The 23,852-nt window shown below is 41.1% G+C and overlaps 1 protein-coding gene across 1 annotated transcript in view; it reads right to left on the minus strand.

Annotated features, from left to right (window-relative positions):
• LOC111838118 (uncharacterized) overlaps positions 1 to 23,422 on the minus strand; it is a 48,225-nt gene extending 24,803 nt beyond the window's left edge. Inside the window, exons 1-9 of the mRNA XM_072706169.1 lie at positions 23,188 to 23,422; positions 21,462 to 21,806; positions 14,933 to 15,286; positions 12,739 to 12,840; positions 12,183 to 12,278; positions 11,796 to 11,888; positions 5,684 to 5,755; positions 679 to 792; positions 6 to 125 (exon numbers count right to left, since the gene is read on the minus strand). Of these exons, the coding sequence (XP_072562270.1) occupies positions 6 to 125; positions 679 to 792; positions 5,684 to 5,755; positions 11,796 to 11,888; positions 12,183 to 12,278; positions 12,739 to 12,840; positions 14,933 to 15,286; positions 21,462 to 21,806; positions 23,188 to 23,422 (1,531 nt within the window). The remainder of the gene's footprint in view (positions 1 to 5; positions 126 to 678; positions 793 to 5,683; positions 5,756 to 11,795; positions 11,889 to 12,182; positions 12,279 to 12,738; positions 12,841 to 14,932; positions 15,287 to 21,461; positions 21,807 to 23,187) is intronic.
• Between the last annotated feature and the right edge of the window lie 430 nt (positions 23,423 to 23,852).

Below are 23,852 nucleotides of genomic sequence, written 5' to 3' on the forward strand. Positions count from 1 at the left end.
CTTACTTATGGATGAAACTGCGACGACCAGGAATATAATTCCAGTTATTCCTGATATATAAGCAAGTATTTTCTCTCTTCTTTCTCTGTCTTCTGGATATTTTGTCCAAACCACAACACCAATGACTGAAAGGAGAAAAAAATACAGTTAGCAAACATAAAATTCATTTCAGACAGAGAATAGAAAACAAATGTGTTGAGTGTCCTGTGTTTAAGGTGCTGCTCTGCACAGCCCTGTCAGCTTAAATAAGCCCGGTCAGGTTGAATCCCATGTCAGACACTGGGCAAAGGTACACCTTTGATGGGAGGCCATATACACACAGTGACATGTTATGGGCAATTTACATACACCAATTAACCTGAGAGGGAGACTTTGGGTTGCTGGAGGAAACTGGAGTAGCAGGAGAAAACTAACATGACATGGGGAGCACATGCAGACTGTACAGAGACACAGAGGAGGGGGCCTCAAACCAACAGCCAGGAGGTGTCAGGCAGCAGTGTTGACCAATGAGCCACTATGCTGCCCCATGGATACAGATTAACAGTGAACAGATACTGCATTATAAAAAAATTTATTATATAAATCATCACACATTTCTGTGTTTAAATAAAAAGTAGAAAATAAATCTTTATGCATAATTCTAGTTCAATATTCCTGAAAATTTATAAACATACTCACTTCGGAATATAACAAAAAAGAGGAACATAAATATGATTCCACCAAACAGTCCTCCAAATTTTGCTTTCTCTGCTGGAGTTGGGGAATATTTAGCTGAGAACTCAATGGCAGAACCTGAAATGAGGTAAGAATAGTCAGTCAACAAGTAATTAATGTGAGACACAAGAAAAAGCAAATGCATTCAGTGGTTCATTTGTGTATCAGATGCTTTTGTCCAAAGTGACGTGTAAGTAAGGATCAGAGAGCAGGATCAGCCTGCGGTTAAGTTCTAACCCATAGAGCCACACAGGTTAGTAAGCAGATTAATAAGGGTCATAAAAAGTCAGTGAGGGTGTTTAGCTGAGAGACATTATTCAGCCTAAATCATGCTTCCAAACAGCTATAAAGCCACATGCACAGGGGAACCAAATGAGCCAAACAGCCTGTATGATTCCATCCAGGTAAGTGGATAAGTGTGACCCCAATGAGCACATATGAAGGGAGAGTGATGGGGTGCAGCCAGGCCTTCTGTGAAATTCCAGAGCATGAGGGACACACAGGGATCAGGAGCTGGGCCCCCATTGGCAGGTGAGGGACCAAAACAAGTAACATTCACATCAGGGATGCATTACAGTTACAATGAACCAAACTCCCCCTACACATGTTATACGCTAGTGTACGAGGAGGGTTAGGATTAGGATATCCATCCGCACCATACATGTTATACGTTAGTGTATGAGGAGGGGTAGGATTAGGATATCCATCCTCACCATACATGTTATACTTTAGTGTACGAGGAGGGTTAGGTTTAGGATATCCATCCGCACCATACATGTTATACGTTAGTGTATGAGGAGGGGTAGGATTAGGATATCCATCCTCACCATACATGTTGTACGTTAGTGTATGAGGAGGGGTAGGATTAGGATATCCATCCGCACCATACGTGTTATACGTTAGTGTATGAGGAGGGGTAGGATTAGGATATCCATCCTCACCATACATGTTGTACGTTAGTGTATGAGGAGGGGTAGGATTAGGATATCCATCCGCACCATACGTGTTATACGTTAGTGTACGAGGAGGGGTAGGATTAGAATATCCATCCGCACCATACATGTTATACGTTAGTGTACGAGGAGGGGTAGGATTAAGATATCCATCCGCACCATACGTGTTATACGTTAGTGTACGAGGAGGGGTAGGATTAAGATATCCATCCGCACCATACGTGTTATACGTTAGTGTACGAGGAGGGGTAGGATTAGGATATCCATCCGCACCATACGTGTTATACGTTAGTGTACGAGGAGGGGTAGGATTAGGATATCCATCCGCACCATACGTGTTATACGTTAGTGTACGAGGAGGGGTAGGATTAGGATATCCATCCGCACCATACGTGTTATACGTTAGTGTACGAGGAGGGGTAGGATTAGGATATCCATCCGCACCATACGTGTTATACGTTAGCGTACGAGGAGGGGTAGGATTAGGATATCCATCCGCACCATACGTGTTATACGTTAGCGTACGAGGAGGGGTAGGATTAGGATATCCATCCGCACCATACGTGTTATACGTTAGTGTACGAGGAGGGGTAGGATTAAGATATCCATCCGCACCATACGTGTTATACGTTAGTGTATGAGGAGGTGTAGGATTAGGATATCCATCTGCACCATACATGTTATTCGTTAGTGTAACAAAGTACCATTCACCAGCCTTAACAGACTCCCACGCCTTCCACTTAGCAGAAACAAGCTTATCTAGTATATGTTACAAAATCAGTGTAAATTTACCGCCGCTGCATTTGCATGAGTTCTGCATGTGCTCTCCCAGCCAATCATAGTCATTTTCATCCTTGGTGTTGGATCCATAGACAATGCGGCACATTTGAGAGGAATTGAACAAAAATGAGTGAGGAAGTGAAACTCAAACAAGAGCATTTGTCTTCTGCTGTATGGAAATATTTTGTATTCCACAGAGATACTGAGCAAAAACAAGTGATTTGTTGGCACTGCTTTGTTGCTGTTGGCAAGAAAGTGACAAATAATCACACAGTGTAGAGTGTAGACTATTGACTATTATATTATACCACTTCCAATTGAGCTTGCTGCCCAGAAGAAAGCTCCAACTCCAAGACAAAGCCTTTCACCTTAAAGCTTCACCAAAGATAGAAAATCAAAGGGGCTCCATGCAAAGAACCGCTCCAGACGCCGCTCCTTCATGGATGCCATCGCTTCCTCAGCTCATCAACTCTGCAACCAACTACCAATGACTCCATCACCTCTGCAACCAAGTAAACCAACTTCCATTCATTTTAACTGTCTAATCTGTGCTAGTCAATCAGTTTTACAACTTTGAGGGTGCGTTTTCAAAATCGTGTGCTTGCTTTGCAGAGCAGTATTTCCCCTTTAAGGTTACCCATCTAAATCTGGTAACGGCATTTCCATATTCCATTCTGTTTTGCTTTATTATGTTATGGGTTCTGTTTGATGTTACATGTTATGTCTGTTGTATGTAATTGTAGTGTTAGTTAGAAATAAGTGTGTGCCATTTATACAACACAAATCTCCTTCTCATTGAGTGCTTACAATTAAGTCACTGCCTCTGTGTGAACTGGCTCCTAAGCTCTAAACCTCAAGCTCGCCTGAAAATATCGGAGAGACTCTCTCAACAGCCATGAGAAGAGCTTTGCTATGTATCCACTACCTTACCTGGTGAAGTGTGTTCAGTGGACAATCATTCTAACCCAGGTTACAGAGCGATACTGTAATTAGTGAATCCCATCCAAGTCTCCCATTAACAGACTAACATTGGGCCTAATAATTAATCAATAATCATCATCAAATAACAAATAGTAAAAGAATAATTAATTTCCCTTCACATTGTATGAGATCAAAACTATCTGACCTAATTTTTCCTACAGCTGGTTTGTGGAGCTTCATTACTCATTTTAATCGACAGCCTGGAGTTTTACTGCATATGTTTGTATTTTAATACCTTGCAATGCAGCTCATACACTCTCAGGTCGAACTTAAACGTCTTCACTGCCGTACTCGTTTGGATTCAGTATCACACCACCTGTGCCGGTCACTTTGAATTGTCCGACGCCCTCGTTACACCCACCGTTCAGAAACAGTTATTTACGGGCTCTGACGCAGAGATCCTGACAGCATGGACATACGATCGTGTTCGCCGGCGTGACACTAAAGCCATCTGAGGAATAACTCATGACCATCTCCATCCTCTTCCAAATCTATCTGCCCCATTTTCTCCCGGCCGTGTCGACTTAAATCTTGCCCTTCTGAATGCTCATCCAATAACCAAAAAAAAGCATCTCTTATCAACGACCTCATTATCCAGAAGACAGTGGACATGTTTTGTAATTTGGAAACTTGGCAACAACCTGGTGACTATTTACATCTGAACTACAACTGAAGGCTACAACTACCAATAAAACCCTGTTTATATGGAAGAGGGGGTGGGCTGGCTCTCGCTTATCTATCTACTTTTAAAATTACTATAATTTCTTGATGTATCTGCTTTTGAATATATTACTCTGAAGGTTGTTTCCTCCCCCTGTTGCTGTTTATCACCCTCCTAAAACTGCTGCTAACTTCCTGCCAGAATGTAATGAACTCCTCACTCTTATCTCATCTCTCTGCCCTCCATTATTGTTCTTGGTGACTTTAATATCCATGTTGACACTGACTGCTCCTACATATATGAGTTCATCTCAGTATTAGAATGTTTTAATTTGACTCAGCATGTTAACTTTCCAACTCACATTCATGGTCATATTCTTGATCTGCTCTGTTCTAGTGGTTTGAATGATGTTTCTGTGTCTGGTTCAGTCTCTGGTATTTCTGATCATAAGCTTATTGGATGCAGCTTTCACTTTAATACACCCCCTCCTTCTAAGAAAATCTATGTCACATACCACAATACTAGATCTGTCAGTTCTAATCTCTTTGCTGGTTCTCTTCTATCCTCTTCCCTGTCTGACTTACATAAACTCTCTTCTCCTGATACTATGGTTTCCTTCTATAATGATACTATCTCTGTACTGCTTAATGATCCAGCCCCTCTAAAGACTGGGCTGATCCCAGCCACTCGCTCCTGTCCTTGATTCACCCCTGAACTCAGAATAATGAAGGCTAATTCTATTTTTAACTGGGTGTTTCAGCTGACATGTTTTTAAAATTAACAATAAACTTTTTTGAATGCTTATAGGTTACTTGTTAAATCAGTGTTTCATACCAAGTCTACTATGACCGTGAATGTTTTGTTTTTTAATGTCTTACAACGTACATAGCTAATCTAATAATAATGAATAGATATGTTATTAAAAGGAGTGCTGTAGTATTTTATTCTAAGTTCTAAGTTACATGAACATATAAAACAAGTAATTTATGATACAGTAATTATCCAGTAGTACGGTTATGGTATTATGCAGGACACCAGTGGTTTTATGACTGGCTAGAAAATGAATTAATTTTATCGGTGGCTATGTGAGCAAATATTTATCTGCAAAGCGCTAGGCAAGTTAGTGCCAAAATTATTTATGTGCGCAAGTGTGAATTTGCACTCGCAGGTTGGTATTTGCAATACAGGTTTTGTACTTGAAAACCATTCTATCTTTGTAAAAAATATTTTTATGAAGATGTTTGGTTTCGCATTTACAAAAAATATTGACGTGTATTTGCAAAATTTTTTTTTTTTGCGAATGAAAATTGAGTTCAGTGCGAGCAAATTTCTTTATACGGGTGCAAATTGGAAAGTACACATACAAGTACATATGGCACTATTCTGACTCCATAAAACCATCCCCTTTCAGACACCTGATAGGTATTTTAAAACCTGATGTGCTGAGAGTGACAAAATCACCTAAAGTCTGTACAGTAATGAACATGTTTGGCATCTTCAAAGATGCACCACAGTGTGTTTAATATTTTACCAGGAGCTGCTGGATCCTGCTTTACTTTAATGATTCATATCCATTAATTACACTTAAACTTACCTGTTAGGACAGCAACCATAATGACGGGAAATGCAATTGTCAGAGTGTGGAGGATAATCTTCTGCCATGAATCTGCAAAATGAAAACAAGTGATAAATATAAATAAAATAAAGATAAAATAACAATGGGATTTATAATTATATGTTAAATTCAACCCATCATATGTCTCGCAGCTACCCCAAACTATAGGAAAATTATTTAATAATGTCAGACCATTAATAATCATTCATTCCTCAAGGACAAATTAAACTAAAATTCATCATATCTGATCATGAGCTGTTAGATGATCATTTTACACACATTAGCAGCAGAAGATCCTTATTCAAAGTAAAAGCCTCTGTGACCCACATTACAGTATAAGAGCTGGACAGTGCACTGTTACAACCCTGATACCAACAGTAACTGGGATGCAGGAGAACCAGCAATCATATGGAAACACCTCATGGAAAATGTACTGATGGATTGTATTACAAGGCAATGAAAAGTTTTTATGTATATTTGGACAAACAGACATATATTCATTCCTAAATTCTTCTGTTGCTGTGCAAATACATCTAGTTATGCTCCTGCACTCATCCTCAGTGATGTTCCTGGAATCACAGCTCCTGATGAGGTTCTCACCCTGACACTGCTGCTATAATCCACAATGAGATCTCTGACTACTGGGGACATGATGTTCCATCAAAGGCAGCTGCACCAGCTTGTGTGGAATTGAGCCTTATGCATTTTCCAGGTCAAGCCACAGGACTGACAGATTGCCTTTTAGAGCTTAGATCGGGCCCAAAAAATTAAACCCGACCCTACCCGAGCCCGTGCACCTTGTGTCCGAGCCCGACCCGGTCCGACACATTAACTGTAATTATGAGCCCGAGCCCGATTTAAACCCGACTATTTTTTAATACGTGAGCCATTGTAACAGACGTTCTCAACTACAATTCTAAGTTGTTTGAACTACAGAAATTAGTTTAGATTTATCTTAATGAAAAATGCAACAAGGACGAAGCATGTAAACTGCATTGTTTGTTTATTCAGAATGGATTTTTGAGACACGTTTAGAAGAAAAGCACGTTTTCACTTATCCAGTTCGCTTGCTGCTGAAACCAGTTTGTGTGCACGGCATCGAACTTTAAGTAAAGGGTTAAGAAAAAGGTTAAATCCTTCCGTAAGCAGCCAACGAGGTATGTGTTAATTAAGTTTTAGTTAAGTTTGTTGTATTTAGCCATGTAAATGTAAATGCTAACTGAGGTTCGTGTTAACTGTATATGAATTCTCTAAGCTATCTTTATTGTTATTTATGTTTATATTTCATTTGAATTTCAATGTTTGTTAGCTAATATTGTAAGTAAATGTGCTTGATTTTGTGTTTCCGTATCTGTATTTAGTTCTCACGTCTGCCATGATGGTGATAATAACGAAGCCACTGTCTTTCGAATAAACCGTCGGCTCAGTTAAATGCAAAGGACTCTTGTGCTCGTGTCTTACGGGAGGGAGCTACATTTATAATTATGGCATAGCTCTCCACCCAATTAGGCTAATTAAGTAATGATTTAAAAAAAAAAAAAAACCACACACAAATGCTTGATCATGGCCCCGCCCGGCCCGGCCCGGCCCGGCCCGGCCCGGCCCGGCCCGAAGATAGTGGCAGGAAATATCGGCCCGACCCGGCCCACGGGTCGGGTCGGGTCGGGTCTGGGCTCGGGCTCGGGCAGAGAATCTAAACTCTATTGCCTTTGTTCTCCCAGCCTCCCTGATCAGCTGTGTCACCATTAGTGATGCGCAGATTGGCTCTGACTCCATCTGAATCCGCATGTACACGTAAATCATCCACCCACCACCCACCTGAACAAAATAATTTCTCTGATTCAGAGACCGGCACCCGATCACACATTACCAGTATTCCTCAGTGGGAAACATGTAAGCATGATGATCTCTCTACATAGCGTTGAATGTAAAATCTTCTTCTCAGTGCTGGCAAATAGGTTGACTACATACATGATCGTAAATAGATATTTGAACACCTCTATCCAAAAGGGAGGGATCACGGGTTTCTCAGGATACATGGAACATTCAGGTGTCCTGAGCCATATGATCCACGAAGCCAGGTTGAAGAAAGGCAACCTGACCGTAGTCTGACTAGACCTGGCGAATGCCTTCGGATCCATTCCCCACGATCTAATTAAAATGGCTTTGAAGCACTACCACATCCCAGACCATATCAAGGGGATGATCTGCACATACTTGTGAGGGATCAAGCTTCGTTTTGAGACCAGAGACTACATCACAAAGTGGCAGCACCTCAAGAAAGGGATTGTCACCGGATGTACAGTCTCGCCCCTCCTGTTTATCATGGGTATTAACCTTATCATTACAGCAGCGGAAAAGGTAACTAGAGGTCCAACTATGGATTCAGGCGCCCGACAACTGTTAATAAGGGGCTTCATGGATGATCTTACAATCACAACATCCTCGCATGTGCTGGTAAGATGGGTTCTAACCAAGCTTGATGAGGTGGCAACCTGGGCCTGGATGACGTTCAAGCCAAGAAAGTCAAGGAGTATGATTATCAGGAAAGGCAACATCACAGACAGGTTTAATCTGCTCCTACAAGGTGAGGTCATTCCATCCATCAAGGATAATTCTATTAAGTATCTGGGGAAGTGGTATGATGAGTCACTGAAGGACAGAAATAACGTCCACAGCACTGAGAAGCAAGTGAAAGGATGGCTGAAGAACATAGAGAAATCCGGACTCCCTGGGAAGTTTAAGGCATGGCTATACCAACATGGCCTGCTACCCAGATTGATGTGGCTGATTTCGGTGTATGAAGTTTCATTAACAGCAGTGGAAGGAGTGGAGCGAAAGATCAACAAGCAATAAGCAGAACAAGGCAGCTGCAACTACCTCTGTCATCCCTCATTGAGGAATTCAGGGTGGCAAAGTGTAGGGTCAACACTAAAAAATAAAGGTGACCGAGCTTTTTCGGTGGTGGCACCAAATTTGTGGAATACTTTACCTGTACACATAAGAACTGCTCAGACTGTTGGAACATTTAAGTCATTGCTTAAGACCCATCTGTATTCTTTAGCTTTTATTTCGAGCTGAGTTGAGATACCGTGACTTTTAATAATTGTTTTTGGTTAGTTTATGTGTGAGTGTCAGATATTGTTAAGCACTTTGGTCAACCACGGTTGTTGTTAAATGTGCTATATAAATTAAATTGAACTGAACTGAACTGAACCATGACCCTCAGGGACTCGAGAGACCATAAGGTCCAGGAAGCAGGGGTAAAGACTTGATCAGGACGGAAGTGGGAGGCCTCTACAGCACTGACCCAAGCAGAAGGATATTCCCAGCTGAAAGACATCATTGGAGCACCCTGCATAAGCAGGCAAGGTCTGGGGATGACCCACTTCCAAAAGTGGGGAAAAGCCAATCCAAGGGAGAGAAGATCCGTGGTCCAGGCAGAAATAAGAAACCTAGAGGAGGAGCGGAGGAAGGCGAGAGTGGTGGAGCTATGTTCCCTGGGAGCCTGGACAAGGTGGGAACTCCCGATGAGGAAGCTGACATGGGCAGACCTATGGAGACTCGAGCCATTCCGGATCTCCTTCTTGCTGAGGGCCGTCTATGACAACTTAAACAACCCCTGTGAACCTTCACAGATGGGGCATGAGAGACGACCCAATGTGCAGGCTCTGCGGGAAAAACGGGACCATGGCACACATCCTGTCAGGATGCAAGATCGCTCTATCCCAAGGCAGATACAGGTGGCGCCACGATAAAGTGTTAGCCGTGCTCGCTGATCTTCTAGAGCAGGCAAGAACCCAGAAATGCCAACCTACGGGCAGGCCACCACCTGCCATCACATTTGTCAAGGAGGGAGCAAAGTCGGCAAGGGCCACTAACATCAGGGCAAGTGTTCTGCTGTCAGCACAAGCGTGGGAGCTAAGGGTAGACCTGAAGAGAAGGCTCCAGTTCCCGGATGTCATTCACACAACCTTATGGCCAGATGCAGTCCGGTTCTCCACTAAAGGGAAAAAGATCATCCTTGTGGAGCTCACTGTACCATGGGAGTAGGGATGTGAAGAAGCATTCGAGAGGAAATCTGAGCGCTATAGAGATCTGGCGCAGGACTGCAGGGACAAAGGATGGCCGATATGGTTGTACCCAATTGAGGTCGGGTGCAGAGGCTTCCCAGCCCAATCAGCCAGGAAGTTGCTGACAGTAGTGGGACTGACAGGAAGTAAGAGGAAGAAGACGGTACGAAGACTGGGGGAGGCGGCAGAGAGAACCTCCTATTGGATATGGAGTAGGAGGGAGGGGGCAAGCTGGCAGCCAGGAGGGAGTGAGTAGTGGCTGGCCTGCACTGCTGACCCGCCAGCAGGAGGGTGTTATGGTTAAGGGTCGAAACACCCAATGAGTGCTGGTAACCATCCGACGACACAACCTCCTGGCTAAAGGCTGCAGTCATTATGTAATGACAAAGAAGAGAAGCATCACAAGATGTACGTAGACACTGTTTTTAATTCTCCTTATTTGATTTTCACTGCTTAAGACAAATGGATCCACAATGAGAGTCTAGTCTGCTAATTCATACCTGATGTAAAATGAAGCTTAAAATACATTAACATTTAATATTTTCCTCATTTATCACCGGCAAGCAACCTTTCTGCTATTAGTCAGAATAGTAATGTTTATGAATCTGCCTGCCCCCCGGATATAACTGTGATCCACGCATCACTAGTCACCACGCCCATGTGCTCCAGGCATCCGGCCATTCCTGACATGCCCACTTTCTGGACTGATGTATAAGTGTAACTGAACCTCACAAGAAAGGTGCAAAGCCGGTTAGAAACAGCACTGCTCAGAGGAGCTTCCACAGGCGCAGGAAGAGTTTAGGGCAGTTCTTCTACACGTTATATGGGTGCAATTCGGGCCTGGAGCTGAGTTTGCTCATCCTCTCCTGACTACCTCAGGAACCACTTTCAGCTGCAGGTCTGACGTGTCAAACTGCACAGTTGCCTCAGTCGGCTGTATCAGTGTGCTGCACTCTCCCAAGTCCTCATCTATTGCTGGGTCACTATACATCTGTTTCATATGCTGGTCCCTCTCCTCCAGTGAACATGCCAGCTTGCTGCTATGCTTCTGCCCTAACAGTTCCTTCATGAATTGGAAGGGCTTGGTGATGAATGCAGTGCTTTCAGGCTCTTTCTCTGATGCCACTCTGCCCGACGGAGGACCCTGATCTTCTTGTGTAGGATGTACATCAGCTGAGCCAAACCACTGTGCTCCTCTTCTTTTGCCAGTTTGTATTAGGATCAGAAGGTTTCTATCTCCTGCCTGATACTATGGATCTTCACTGCTCTTTGGTTCTTTACATATGGTCCTTTGGAAGCTCACAGCTGCTCCTCTCCAAACCGCTCTGACACAATGCTGACAATGATCTCTGTCACGGTAAAACTAACTACACTGCCCGGCCAAAAAAAAAGTCGCCATTTGAATTTATATCAGCAAATACTCAAGAGCCAATGACTGGATCATTATTACAGCTCAGCAACGTTATGCAGCAATAAAGTCAGCTGAGTACCTGAAACTACTGAATGGCCAGGTTACACCTCCATCCATCATCAATGAATTTTTTTCTTCCCTGTTGCCCTGGGCATATTCCAGGACAAGAATGCCAAGATTCATTGGGTTCGAATTGTCAAAGAATGGTTCAGGAAGCATAAGGAATCATTTTCACGCATGACTTGGTCACCACAGAGTTGTGACCTTAACCCCATTTTAGGTCTTTGGGATGTGCTGAAGGAGGCTTTATGGAGTGGTTCAACTCACTTGTCAATACAGGATCTCAGTGAGAAATTAATGCAAATCTGGATGGAAATAAAGGCTGAGATGTTGCATAAGCTTGTGGAAACAATGCCATGACAAATGTGTGCCATAATCAAAGCTAAAGGTGGTCCAACGAAAAATTCAAATGGCGACTTTTTTTTTGGCCGGGCAGTGTATAAACACCTGTCTTTATTTTACAGTTTTTTTTCCCCAAACAGTGACAACCTCCTTAAATATGAAGTGTAGGAAACAGGATAGGAAACATGGAAATATGTAAACATACCTGTAATTAATTCCCGATATGGAGCTATATTAATCAACACCAGGATACACAGCAGACTGATGACAGTACAAGTAACAGCCTCTTCTGTGGATCCTGGAAAACAGTTAACAGTAAGTTTTATTTATTTAGCAGAGTCAAGCAGCGTCAGAAAATACTGGGAGCAGTTGGGGGATAAACCCCTCTGTCATGTGTTCAAATCCTGTCTCCTCTGTTTTTGTAGATTATGTTCCCTAGTTTTTCATTTGTATCAGTTTTATAGTTCTCGTGTTCCATGACTTATATTCTGTTTTTGTTTTTTTGCTTTGGGTCTGTTTTACCTGCCTTCAACAAAATCAATAAAATCTGTCTCTTCGTAAAGCTTCTTTAAACCATATTTAATGGGCTCACCTTCAATTACACCCCACAGGATGAATGCTGCAGAAACCATGATTGGTGGAACTAAGACATGTGAACAGTGACCCAACAGAGCCTGTCTGCTTGTATCTATAGACAGAAAGTAGAACCAAATTTAACCACATGCTTTTTAACATCAGCTAACAATTCATGCAAAGTTTAATGATCTACAGCCATCCTCAGAAGGTCATTCTGCTGCATGCTCACCTACAGACACCCAGTACAGACTGTCAGTCTCACCAGATGCAGCTCCTGCATTATTTTAGTATCATTTCAATGAGGACATCAGCTTTGCTTCATTGTTTTGGTGATAAAACTTTCTGAAATAATATATATTCACACATATGTGTTTCTTACCAGAGGCACAGGATCAAAGTATGTTAATGACATCACAGTTAAGCCCTGCAATGGACAGGCACCCTGTGTAGATACAGTCCTGCCTGATGCCCCATGTCTGCTGAGATGCCCTCTACAGGATAAGTGGCTGCAAACATGGATCCACTGATGTCACCAAAATGACTAGAAATGACAGAGCAGATGCTACACTTACCTTCCCTTATTAAATGCCTGACAGATAGAGCACCAGTAAGTAGGACTACAGGTGTGACAGCGATGCACAGCCCCAGAATCAGCCAATGCAGGGAGGAATAACCTAAAATATTTAGAATTACATTCCATTAGTCATTTTCTAAAATAGGCTGTTTATCATGCTGCAGCATAATCAACACGTCCACACCATTTAATCTCACAAAGTGGAGCAGAAATTTATGATTAAATCTTTGTCCATAAGTGTGTACATATTAACTGTTCTTATGTCTGAAAACATAAAGATTTAATATATAAGATTTTTCATATTCCCATACTGTATATGATTTGGATATATTTACACAACATGTCACAAAGGGCTGTTTAACTGTGTAACCCAGTGTAGGAATTGAACAGCTCAAATGGGGGTGGTTTTCCACCAATGTTCAGGGGAATTGATTATGAATTAATTAATGATTAATTCATCCACAATTAAATAGGGAATATTAGGTTTGAGTTGTTGTTCCGATATCACAGTCTTTATATTAGTCCCACTTGGTAAAGAGCTGGATGATTTAAGTCCAGAATGTGAATGGAATTCATTCGTTGGTATCACTACTCAGTCTAAGATAGCTGCCCGTCCACCGGGTCAGCTTCTCTCTGTAACCTAGCGACTCAGCTCTTGGCCAAAGAGAGAGTCTCGCGATACTTGAGGACGCGAGTGGGACTTCAAAGCTCAGTAACGGGATTCAGACCAATAAAGTGACTTATTGTAAGCACAGAGAGGGAGATTTAAAATGTGAACAGCATGCGTTTATTCTAATGCTACACTAAAACAGGACAAACATTACACATAACATAATACATATAAACACAATAACGAAATTACGGAAAATTGATTGAAAATAGGAAACAATGATCAGTTATGATTAAATACTGTTCTGCAATGGCAAGCCTAGGATCTAAACAGGCAACCCAGATTTCAGTATAGATCAGTACCAGTTCAATATGCAAGAATATGAAAGAGTTGACAGTGAGTTTAAGTGATTGCAGCGGGGATCAGCTTTGTCTTTTGTTGAAACTTGCGGCGAAGAGGCTTCGTAGTTTCGATGGTAGATTTAATCTTCTCCGCGCGTAGTTTCTCCCGCAGTCTGGGATTGGAGGCTTCGCGTTTTCTTCTTCTTTTTCTCTTTTGATGTTTTCTCCTCCTTTGTTTTCTCTGGGTGTGAGGCTTTTATGCCCCATGGGCTCCATGAATATTCATGACCCAGGGTCCGACTCATACCCAATGAGAAGTGGTACCTGGATCCGAGGGGCCGGTTGCAGGCTCCCCGAATGTCCCCATAGATTTATGGTGGTCTTTGGCCAACTTTTGTGCTGATTTTAATTAAGTAATTTAGCTTTGGATAGGTTCAATTGTGTAATAATCCGTCCCCGGATTCACATTCGGACATAATTTAGGATGACATCGATACCAAACATGATATTCCACCTTCGATCCAAACCTTTGCTAATTTTCATTGATTAATTTATAATTCCTCTTATGAGGTGCATGCTTATTATTGCCATCAATGTACAGAATACATGGCTAGGTGGCATATCTCACAGCTGTGACAAGTTCAGGTATATTTTACTGAAGCTGTACCCCATTGCATACAGTGTGTCCTAATTAAGGATGGCTTGGATAACTTTCTTTACTTCAGTAAAAGAACAGTGTTGATTATACATTGCCAAATTATAAAATGTAGCAAATCGGGCTATTAAAAAAAAGGGTTCAGTACACAAGTTTTCACATACATTGCATAGTCTCTTTCAGACAAAGGGAGGCAGAAAAAGAGCGCGAATCTCTGATTTACAACTGTAAGGCATAGATAAGCAACCGCATTTCTACCCCTGAGTTCCTAAATTAATATAAATAATAAAACCATAATTACACATTACACTGCATCACTCTAAAAAATGTTATGACAGAGTTGAAAACTGCACTAAGGCTGAAGCCTGAAACAAATTTAATTCATTCATTTAATGCATTTTGTCACTTTAAAATTGAACTAAATTTGACAATTTCTACTGTTACACTGAGCAGATTACACTCTATGGCATTTGCATAAAGATCAGTCTGCAGCAGTACAACTGAGGCTTAGCGGAATGAAAATGTGTTTTATTCACACAGAACTGTGCTGAGATGCATGTTAAAACCAGTCCTTCTAGTGACTCACCCAGTGCTGCTATCCTGGCAGTTGTACTGGCAGAATCAGTATCTGAGTGGACTTCACACCTGAACTCTCCTTTGTCTTCAGTCCTGACTTTCCTCAGTTTCATTGAGAAGTTTCTTTTGGGAATTTCCTCAGTGTAGAACTCAGCTCTTCCAGAGTATCTCCCATCCTGAGATTCTGGTTTGTTCTCTCCATCAGCATACAGAAGCACCAAGATGTCACCATCATCGTTTGTCTTTTTCCATTCCACTTGAAGCTCTCTCACAGTAACATGGGTGTCCACAAAGCAGCTGAGAGTCACATCCTCTCCAGAATGTGCATAGACAGGCTCATCTGCACCCGTCACCACCAGCCTGTCTGGAACAAGTACAGGAAGATTTATACAATCTGGCAACCTGACATCTGTGTGTTTTCCCCTCGTATTTAAAGGGGAAATTTATATAAACCTCCTGAGACCCCACCCATTAATTTATGTCCATTGTAGTGGACAATTTGTTTTTGCATCTATTTTTTCACTGATGTAAGGAAACGTATTTATTCCTGTTGTACACTAAAGAGGAGAGGCTGTGAAATTAAAAATAAAAATAAATTTGAAAAAATCTAAATTGTAAGATGTCTTATTTCCCCCAAAGACAAATTGAAGGACACTTTTTTCCGTGGGTCTCAGGAAGATATTTGGGGTTGTTTTCATTTCAACATACTTTTAAAATTTTGACACTTTCACATATGTGACCCATGAGAAGAATCTGGCACCACACTAAGCTTGTAGGAGTTTTGCTTACACAAAAATGTTTTGTGGCCAGAATGAAAAGTGATTGGTTCAGAGAGATAACCAATCAGACTGTAGAGGAGGTGGGTCCAGTGACTGGTTGGTCCAGCATCCACAATCTAAGGGACAATGAGTGACAATTGCTGCATAACAAGAAACATAGAGTTCCATTGTGTGTCATTTGAGGATACAAAGCCGATCCCAAATTTTTCCCTCAGAAAAGCAGATGGTTTTGGGCTTCGTTTAATCCAGTTCCACAGAGCAGACGCCTTTGCAAAAACAGTCCTTCACAGTGGTTTGTGTTGTCTTTCAGTTACCCTTTACCATGGCTACTGTTACATCATATACCTAATTTCATTGAATGGGAGTGATTCATTTGGATTAATTAGACATGAAAAAAAATAGTCAGATTAATTCAACTATATTCTGTTCTCAGAACACAAAGTCAATGCATAAACTTGTAGAACCACTATATATAATTAAACTAAGTTCATTCAAAGTAACTTTTTTCACTGTGGTTGGTTGAAACAAAGCCTTGGTCTGGATTTGTACTTTCTGGACCTGAACTCCCCACTTCTGTCTTTATAATGCCTCAGCTGCTATGTCGGCATATCTCAGAATTTTGCGTTCATACGCAAATGTTTTTCCACTCCCAATTCTGAATTATCTCTGTCCGTCTCTATAACTTATTCTGTAGATGAACAAAAATATTCTTTATCCTAGAAGTGTGGGGGGGGGGGGAGGGGGTTATACTGGAGTAAAATTAGAATTGCAGTAAGATGCATTCTGTTGAGAACCTGAAAAGCGTGAGTGTCAGATGCGTGAGTTAGCAACCCTGTCAGGGCTCAGTACAAATAAAGTTCCCTGGTTAGATAGATTATATACTATAATTTACTTAAATTAATCATTCACAACCATAAACAACATGCAACAACTTGTGCTTCCCAAATCAAAACTTGCTACCAGCAGTTCAGTTACGGCTTCTCTTAACTTGAATAACCAAGCTTCAGGTCCGGTGCCTTGGAATCAAGTGGGCAGCTATTGCGGGTAGTTCATGCAGTAATGTGGTAATTATCTTTTAATGCTTTTTCTCCCTAAGGAGCCTCCTTCCCCTATATTACTGTTCATGTTACCTGTTCTGCTCTTATGTTCTTATACTAGTTCATGCGTTTGAGTTCCAACTTTGCCTCTAATATGCCAGTAGATAAGCTTATGTTTGGTTAGCAGACACTTCTATCCAAAGCCCCTTACAGAAATCACATAATAATAATAATAATAATAATAATAATAATAATAATAATAATAATAATAATTTGTCTTTCCTGATTAGAGGGATGACCACGAGAGTATAATGTAGAGTTCAAAAATAGTTCAAACATAAAATATGAAAATGTCCTTGTTTGTCCATATTGTCCATATTTCTCTGGTCACAAGCCACTACTGCACTGTAATATAGTCCATTGTGTGAAGTGCTGCCCACCCAAAATTTCTAATTTAAACCTTTTTAAACTTTTTAAAGTTTCAACCTCTGACTGACAGTCCATCAGAAAGGTCTGTATCTGATCTGGAGCAGCAGCGCAGACCGGACCCGCACTTTTTTAAATCTCGCAGATGCGTGTGTACCTGCCTCAGTAAGAGGTACCTGAAGAGTCGTACACAACAACCAGAGAAGACCTGCTTGTGGTTCTTGGTAAGTGCATTATAAAACTATATTAAGATTGACATTAGATTGACATATAGCTGATAGTTCCATCCAAGCGATTAAGAAACATAACTAATGCGAAAGTAGGCTTAAAGTAAGAATTGGCGATTGTGGTGAAAGCCTGTTCTCAAAATTGGTGAATATCTCCGTTCGCATGGATGTTATGTGCAATGACATGCGGGCAATATTTTTGTACGTCTGCATAGTGTCACCAACTTGGCAATAAATTAGGGGTGCACCGATCGATCGGCGCACCGATCGATCGGCCTCGATCACGTTAATTTGAGGGGATCAGAAATCGACCATATTCCCATGAGATCCACCGATCTTAGTTATATGCTTTTAACTCTTTGGGGTCGAGTATGTCGTCGACGACATCGCGTACTTTTCGCGTCTATTTCAGTTTATAAATATCTCGCTGAAATCTTAATGTATAATCATGAAAAAAACGCTGGCTAAATCCGTAATCTGTCTTCTTTTCAAAACGTCCATTGTCGGAAGTATTAAAGTTTTTTTAATTAGGTTAAATCGGCAAAAAAGTAAACCATGTCATCTTACTTTGTTTTACCTGCATCGGGGGCGTGTAGTACCGCTCTCACCCGAAGATCGCTATTCACATTCTAAATAGCCGCATTAGCGCGTATTCAAATCGCATTCGCATGGTAATTTGATTAACAGCGCAACGGTGAAACGCGATCCAGATACATCCCCTTCAGCGCCATAAAAGGGGGTTGGGGACGTGGCCAGGTGACAATGGCTCATTCATACACATGAAAGTTGCTACATATTCAATGAAAGGAGCCAGAAATAGTTACATGAGTTAGGTTTTTCTTATTTATTTATCCAAATTAATGTTGCATCTACACCATTTAGTCATCTTCATGTAGCCAAGACTTTGGTGATCAGATATCTGGGATCAAAACAAACTGCCCGCATTGCTTACTATGTACTTTTATAATGTTTCTGCAAGTGTTCCAAACTGCATTTTGCAATGTCTATACTTTGATGTCAAATTTCAAACTTAACAAAAATCTGACATATTTACAATATATATTAAAATAAAGATGAGTGTAATGGCAAAACAAATATATAAGAAATCATTTATTTGCCATGAATTAAGTGTGATGAAATGTGTGATCATGCCCCAGTCAGTGAAAGTGTGTTTCCTACCCCTAGGCCCCAGAGGGTTAAATCAGCCTTTTCTCCCATTCCCGAGAGAGGTGCAGTGCAGGATGCCTCCCTCCCTATTTTTTGGACAAGTGTGTCATAACAGCTATATATATATATTTTTTTTACAAAATTAGAGAAATTAAAGTCTGGAAGAAAAAATATGATTTTGTACTTCAAACAGCAATGCTCATTTATATGTTCATTTATATTTGAGGACACTACCTCATGTTTTGTGAGTATTCATATCAATTTACTCAATAAAAATGGAAACATTGAAGTAACTGTCTTTTAGTTATGAAAGAAACAAGATCGGCAAAAAAAAATCGAGATCGGCAGGTAAGGTTGCCTAAGGATCGGTGATCGTTGATCGGCCAGAAAACTGCAATCGGTGCACCCCTACAATAAATAATATCTAAGCTCATTTCCAGCCTGTTTGTGTCTTTCAGTTCATTCATCTGGTTAGCATGCAAACGTTACTTAAAGTTGCTTAAACTTAGCAGGCCCAGTTTATGAGACCCTGTTCACACGGTTTTTGGATAAATCAGCAAACTTCGTTTAGTTAAATGTTTGCACAACGTTTATTTTCAGATTTAATTTTGATAGTGTTTGAACAAATATGTTTATAAGTGTATTTTATCTATGAGGTGAAACATTAAGTGTATTTTTCCCCCTTTTTTCAGTTTCTTACTTGTTGTTCATTTCAAATTCAGATTCTCATTTTTGCAGCAGTGTTACTGAGTTTTTTTTGAGTAGCTAAATATCTCCTATTTCTTTGAACTGTGCTCCATAGGTTTTGTTCCATTCCCTCTGCTGATGCTAGTCAAGTTGAGGTCAAGCCGCCCATCATCTCTTGCAGGTAACCAGCTATATCACATACATACAGTCACATTTTGAGACACATAATGCACCTGTACCCTGATTTTGAAACTTGTTGCTTGATCTTTATTTCCACCTGATGCCCTGTCGAATAACACATTAAGGTTTAGAAATGACACTCTACAGGCACCACCAATATCATCCAGCACAAATGTTGAATTCCTTTCCTCCTGAATAAAGTCTGAAAACTGTATTCCCAGTTTACTTTCAGACGTGCTACTTCCTACTCTTCGGTGACAGACTAAGTAAGATACCACCACACACACACAAACACAGATCAATGTATATTCAGAGATTAGTAAAATAAAAGTACTTTTATGTTCAGACCTGTACCCGGTTCCACTGGCTCCAACTTTTGCTGATCACCTGTTTTCCTTTAACCATCCAAACTATCATGTAAGTTGACTGTTATTTTCAACGTCTTGCTATTTGACACTTGGTCTCCGCACACACGTAAATTTGTTAATTTTTTTTTTAATTATTGCATGATGCATTATTTTTTAATAAATACAATTGATATTGAATTAAACAATTTATTCCACGCAAGCTTGTCACAATGTTTCTGAATATATTTTTTACATTTTTCATATGACTGGAGTTTTTGTAATGACAAATAAAAAATGTTGTGTTCTCTGGATGAGATTGAGATACAGAAATGTAAAAAAAAATTTTTAATAAACTGTTTTGAAGACGAGAAATGTGTGGGGATTTATTTGGGCCATGTCTGGCACAGGTGTAGCTGAAAAAATTAATCACCAATCACAGACCAGGGCCAGATGAGCCCCAGATGTAAAGTCTGAGTCACGGATCTGAGCCAGATCCACACCAAATATCATAGCATTAATAACTGTATCGGGCCAGTACTGGCCAAGGTCTGTTCCTGATCCCCAATCCAAATCCGTGCCGGTATTGGGCCGTTGGACAGAAAGACCCCGGCGCAGACCCGTTTTGCGGATCTACACCAAATTCTATCCAATATCTGGCACAGTTACCTTTTGCTGTCTGTGTTTCTTGTCAACCTTTATGAAAACTGATCATCTTGTTATGTGATACTATGTGCAAACTGCAACTAGCCTGGTTAGTTACTGTAATAGCATTCACAATTACAGAGTTGCCAACTCTCACACAAGTGCTGTGACTCTCACGCTTTCAGAATCACGCAGGACTCTCACTTAAGAAATCTTACTGCAAATCTATTACTCCACCGTAAACCTAAAATTAGCTACATAAAAAGTGTTGGGGCAGTTTGCAAACTCTACAGACAATTCACAAGGTAAGAAAACTGTTAAACATACAAGTAAATGCGTGTGCGTGTGTGTGCAGACTTGTCTCGACCTGAAAATCTCACTTCAGCCAGCTGACCAAAGTTGGCAACCCTACAATTGTCATCATACCGTGTTTGCCGTAAGGACATAATGTTTATGAAGCCTGTAAAAGGGGGACAGACCTGGCATTTATTTGGAAAATACCATAAAGTAAGTTACTCAGTTACCAGAAACTCAGAATCTTTCAGTTCATTAACAGGACTGTCAGAAAGTTCCTTTTAAGCTAAGAGATTCAATAAATCCCTTATATTTAATTGTGTGGGTCTGTAGGAGAAGATCTCCTAGTCGCTCCTAGTTTGTGGTTGTGTTAGTGATTCTTTCCGTTACGATGTGTTTATGAGAGAAGACAGGGTGCAGGAGAGTGACAGGGGCATCATAGTGGACCCTGAGGTGAGGTCATTTTTCCATAGTCCGTGGCCTGACATTAGTGCGGACTCTCGCTATTTGTGCGTGATTTTAACTGCCATGTAGGTGAAGGTGAATATAAATAAAAATGTAAAGATGAATATCACTTTAAATATTGTGACTGAAGCAGCAATAATTTACGAATAAAAGATGAACGTAAACATGCAGCGCCACACAGTGACGTCACATCTATGACCCCGATATACTCGCCTCCACCAATGTTAATAACAAACCTACGCCTCTTGTCCATGTGTCTTAAGCCATAAATCAGAAAGGTTCACTTGCCTGCTTTCTGTATTTCCACCCGTGTTTCACGTTGCTCCTGCTCTGTATAAACCACACACTTGTACACTCCCGCATCTGCAGTCCTCACGCCCTCAAGCAGCAGAGAGAAGTTGCCTTTGGGGATTTCCTGTGAGAAGAAGCGCGCTCTGCCCCTGTAGGTGTCCCCCTGTGATTCAGGTCTGCTCTGACCCCCCTCGAATAGGTGCACGATGGTGTCTGAATCAGCCCTTCTCCAGTCCACCTCCAGCTCCTCCAAAGGCAGGGGTCTGTCCACAAAGCAGGGCAGCAGTACAGCTCCTGTAAGCCGGGCTGTTAGAGGACCAGCAGAGCCGTGTAGCAGGAAACCTACCACAGGAATAAGATATATAAAATCACTGTATGACAACAAAGCATTAAATAATAAGCGTAAAACATCCACTGCAACACAGTTACTTGAATATTTGGTAAGAAAATATTGGTAGATTAATTAATACACCCAAAACAAGAACAACTCAATTACATTTCTTCAACATTATTATACGAGTTACCAGACACACAAAACTCTTTAAAATGTACATACCATCAGAGTTAACGACGAACTTGAACAAGATCAAAATAACGATGCAACTTTTCATCTGCATCGCCGCCTTTATTCTTGTCTAATTGTTTTATTATAAACTAATAACCGTTTCTACGAATGCAAATTTCGCCTTATATTTTCATTTTTTACAAACAAAGACTATATGCGCTTTAATTGACACCGTTACCCCCTTAGAGATAATGCGCCTTTCTGAAGATAGTTTTACTTTCAGTTTACATTAGGAGCTGAATCACGCCCAACACGAAAACGGTAAAGGGTCAAGTCAATTAAGTCATTTATTTATATATAACATTGAAAGACAACAGGAGTTGACCAAAGAATGCTTTCCAGTTTAGAAAGAGGGTGGAGTGGCTAATTAAATTGCTAACTTTAGGGCTCGTTCCCACTATTCGCGATGCATTGCAAGCGTTTGTATGGATTTTTTTATTCCCCTTTGCCCCCTACAAACACCGCGATGTCATTCCATCTGTCATGGTTGCTGGAAAAACTTCGAAAGGAGACTGGATGTAGGTGCCCGATGCGTGCCGGATGTATAAATTGTGTCTGTGTGTAAGGAATCCACTTGCAGAGTCTCCGCAGTTTCAGCAAAATGGTGGTTTATTGAACAGTAAAAATAATATAATGTAATACAGCGTAGACATACACCGGGTACTGAAAGGCAGCTCAAATACAAATTAAGGGCAGCTCTTCACCCCCCTTTATACCCCAAAAGACCCTCCCCGCCAAGGTGCTGTGTGTAGGTGTTGTGAGTGAATTTACATATGAAGAGTGACCCCCTGGCCTGTGAGGAGCCTGGGGCAGGGATGGGGCAGGACAGGGTGGAGACTTTTATGATCATTGTAATTTAGTTATCTTCCTTATCACCCTAGTGGTGCCGACCAGAAACCCCATTCTCTCCCTGACTTCCCCCATGGTCATAAATTGCTAACACTGTCTGTATCCAAATGATCAACCAAGAACATTGGGGCATCTTTACTGCTTTTCCTTACATAATCCCCCCTTAAACCTTGAGCCTTAGTGCAAGAGCAGTGAAAGGTTTACCCAGAGCACAGTACCAGCATCACACTGATCAGTGGTCGACACACAAGGGTCGGATAGGGGAGGTCGTAGCGGTGTGGTTGTCCCTCTCCATAACCTACACCCTACTTTGTGTCATGCACACTTTCCTCTCCACATATCCAAGGTCCCTTTTCCGCTGTTCCCTTAGGAATCTGAGATAGACCATCAAGGCCACACCCAGCAGCAGTACCACGACACATGCAGTGATAACTGCTTTGAACTGTACATCCCAGTACATGTCCTGGTAGTTCTCCTTCAGCGTCGACATTCCACTGATATAGTTACTGACTTGCTCTGTCAGTTCCTTCTCACGCTCATGCATTTTAAGCAGCTGAACATTCAGTTGCTGCTCAACCTATTGCAGGTATTGAATCCTGTTTGTTTCAGGCAAAGGTTCAGGCTGGAGGAATTCTGCATAAGGGTCGTCTTTTCTGCCTCCAATGTTCATTGGGTAGATCACCTGAATACATGGTGCCATTCCTACCAATATTGCAACCCTCAAAACTTTCTATTACTAACATTGCTATTCCATCCTGTACTGTCATCCCATGCTCCCATGTTACATAGATTACTTATGTCAAATTATTATTTTTTTTACACAAAGATCTCTACAAACTATGTATACCTCCCAAATCCCCAAGAATCCTATTGCACAATAATATGGCTGTATGTGGTGGTAACAGGGATTATACAAATATCTAGAATATACCACATTCTAAGACAAACATTTACTTTTGATCAATTCTCAACCC

This window comes from Paramormyrops kingsleyae, chromosome 24, assembly GCF_048594095.1.
Source record: "Paramormyrops kingsleyae isolate MSU_618 chromosome 24, PKINGS_0.4, whole genome shotgun sequence".
In the NCBI taxonomy this organism is placed as follows: domain Eukaryota; kingdom Metazoa; phylum Chordata; class Actinopteri; order Osteoglossiformes; family Mormyridae; genus Paramormyrops; species Paramormyrops kingsleyae.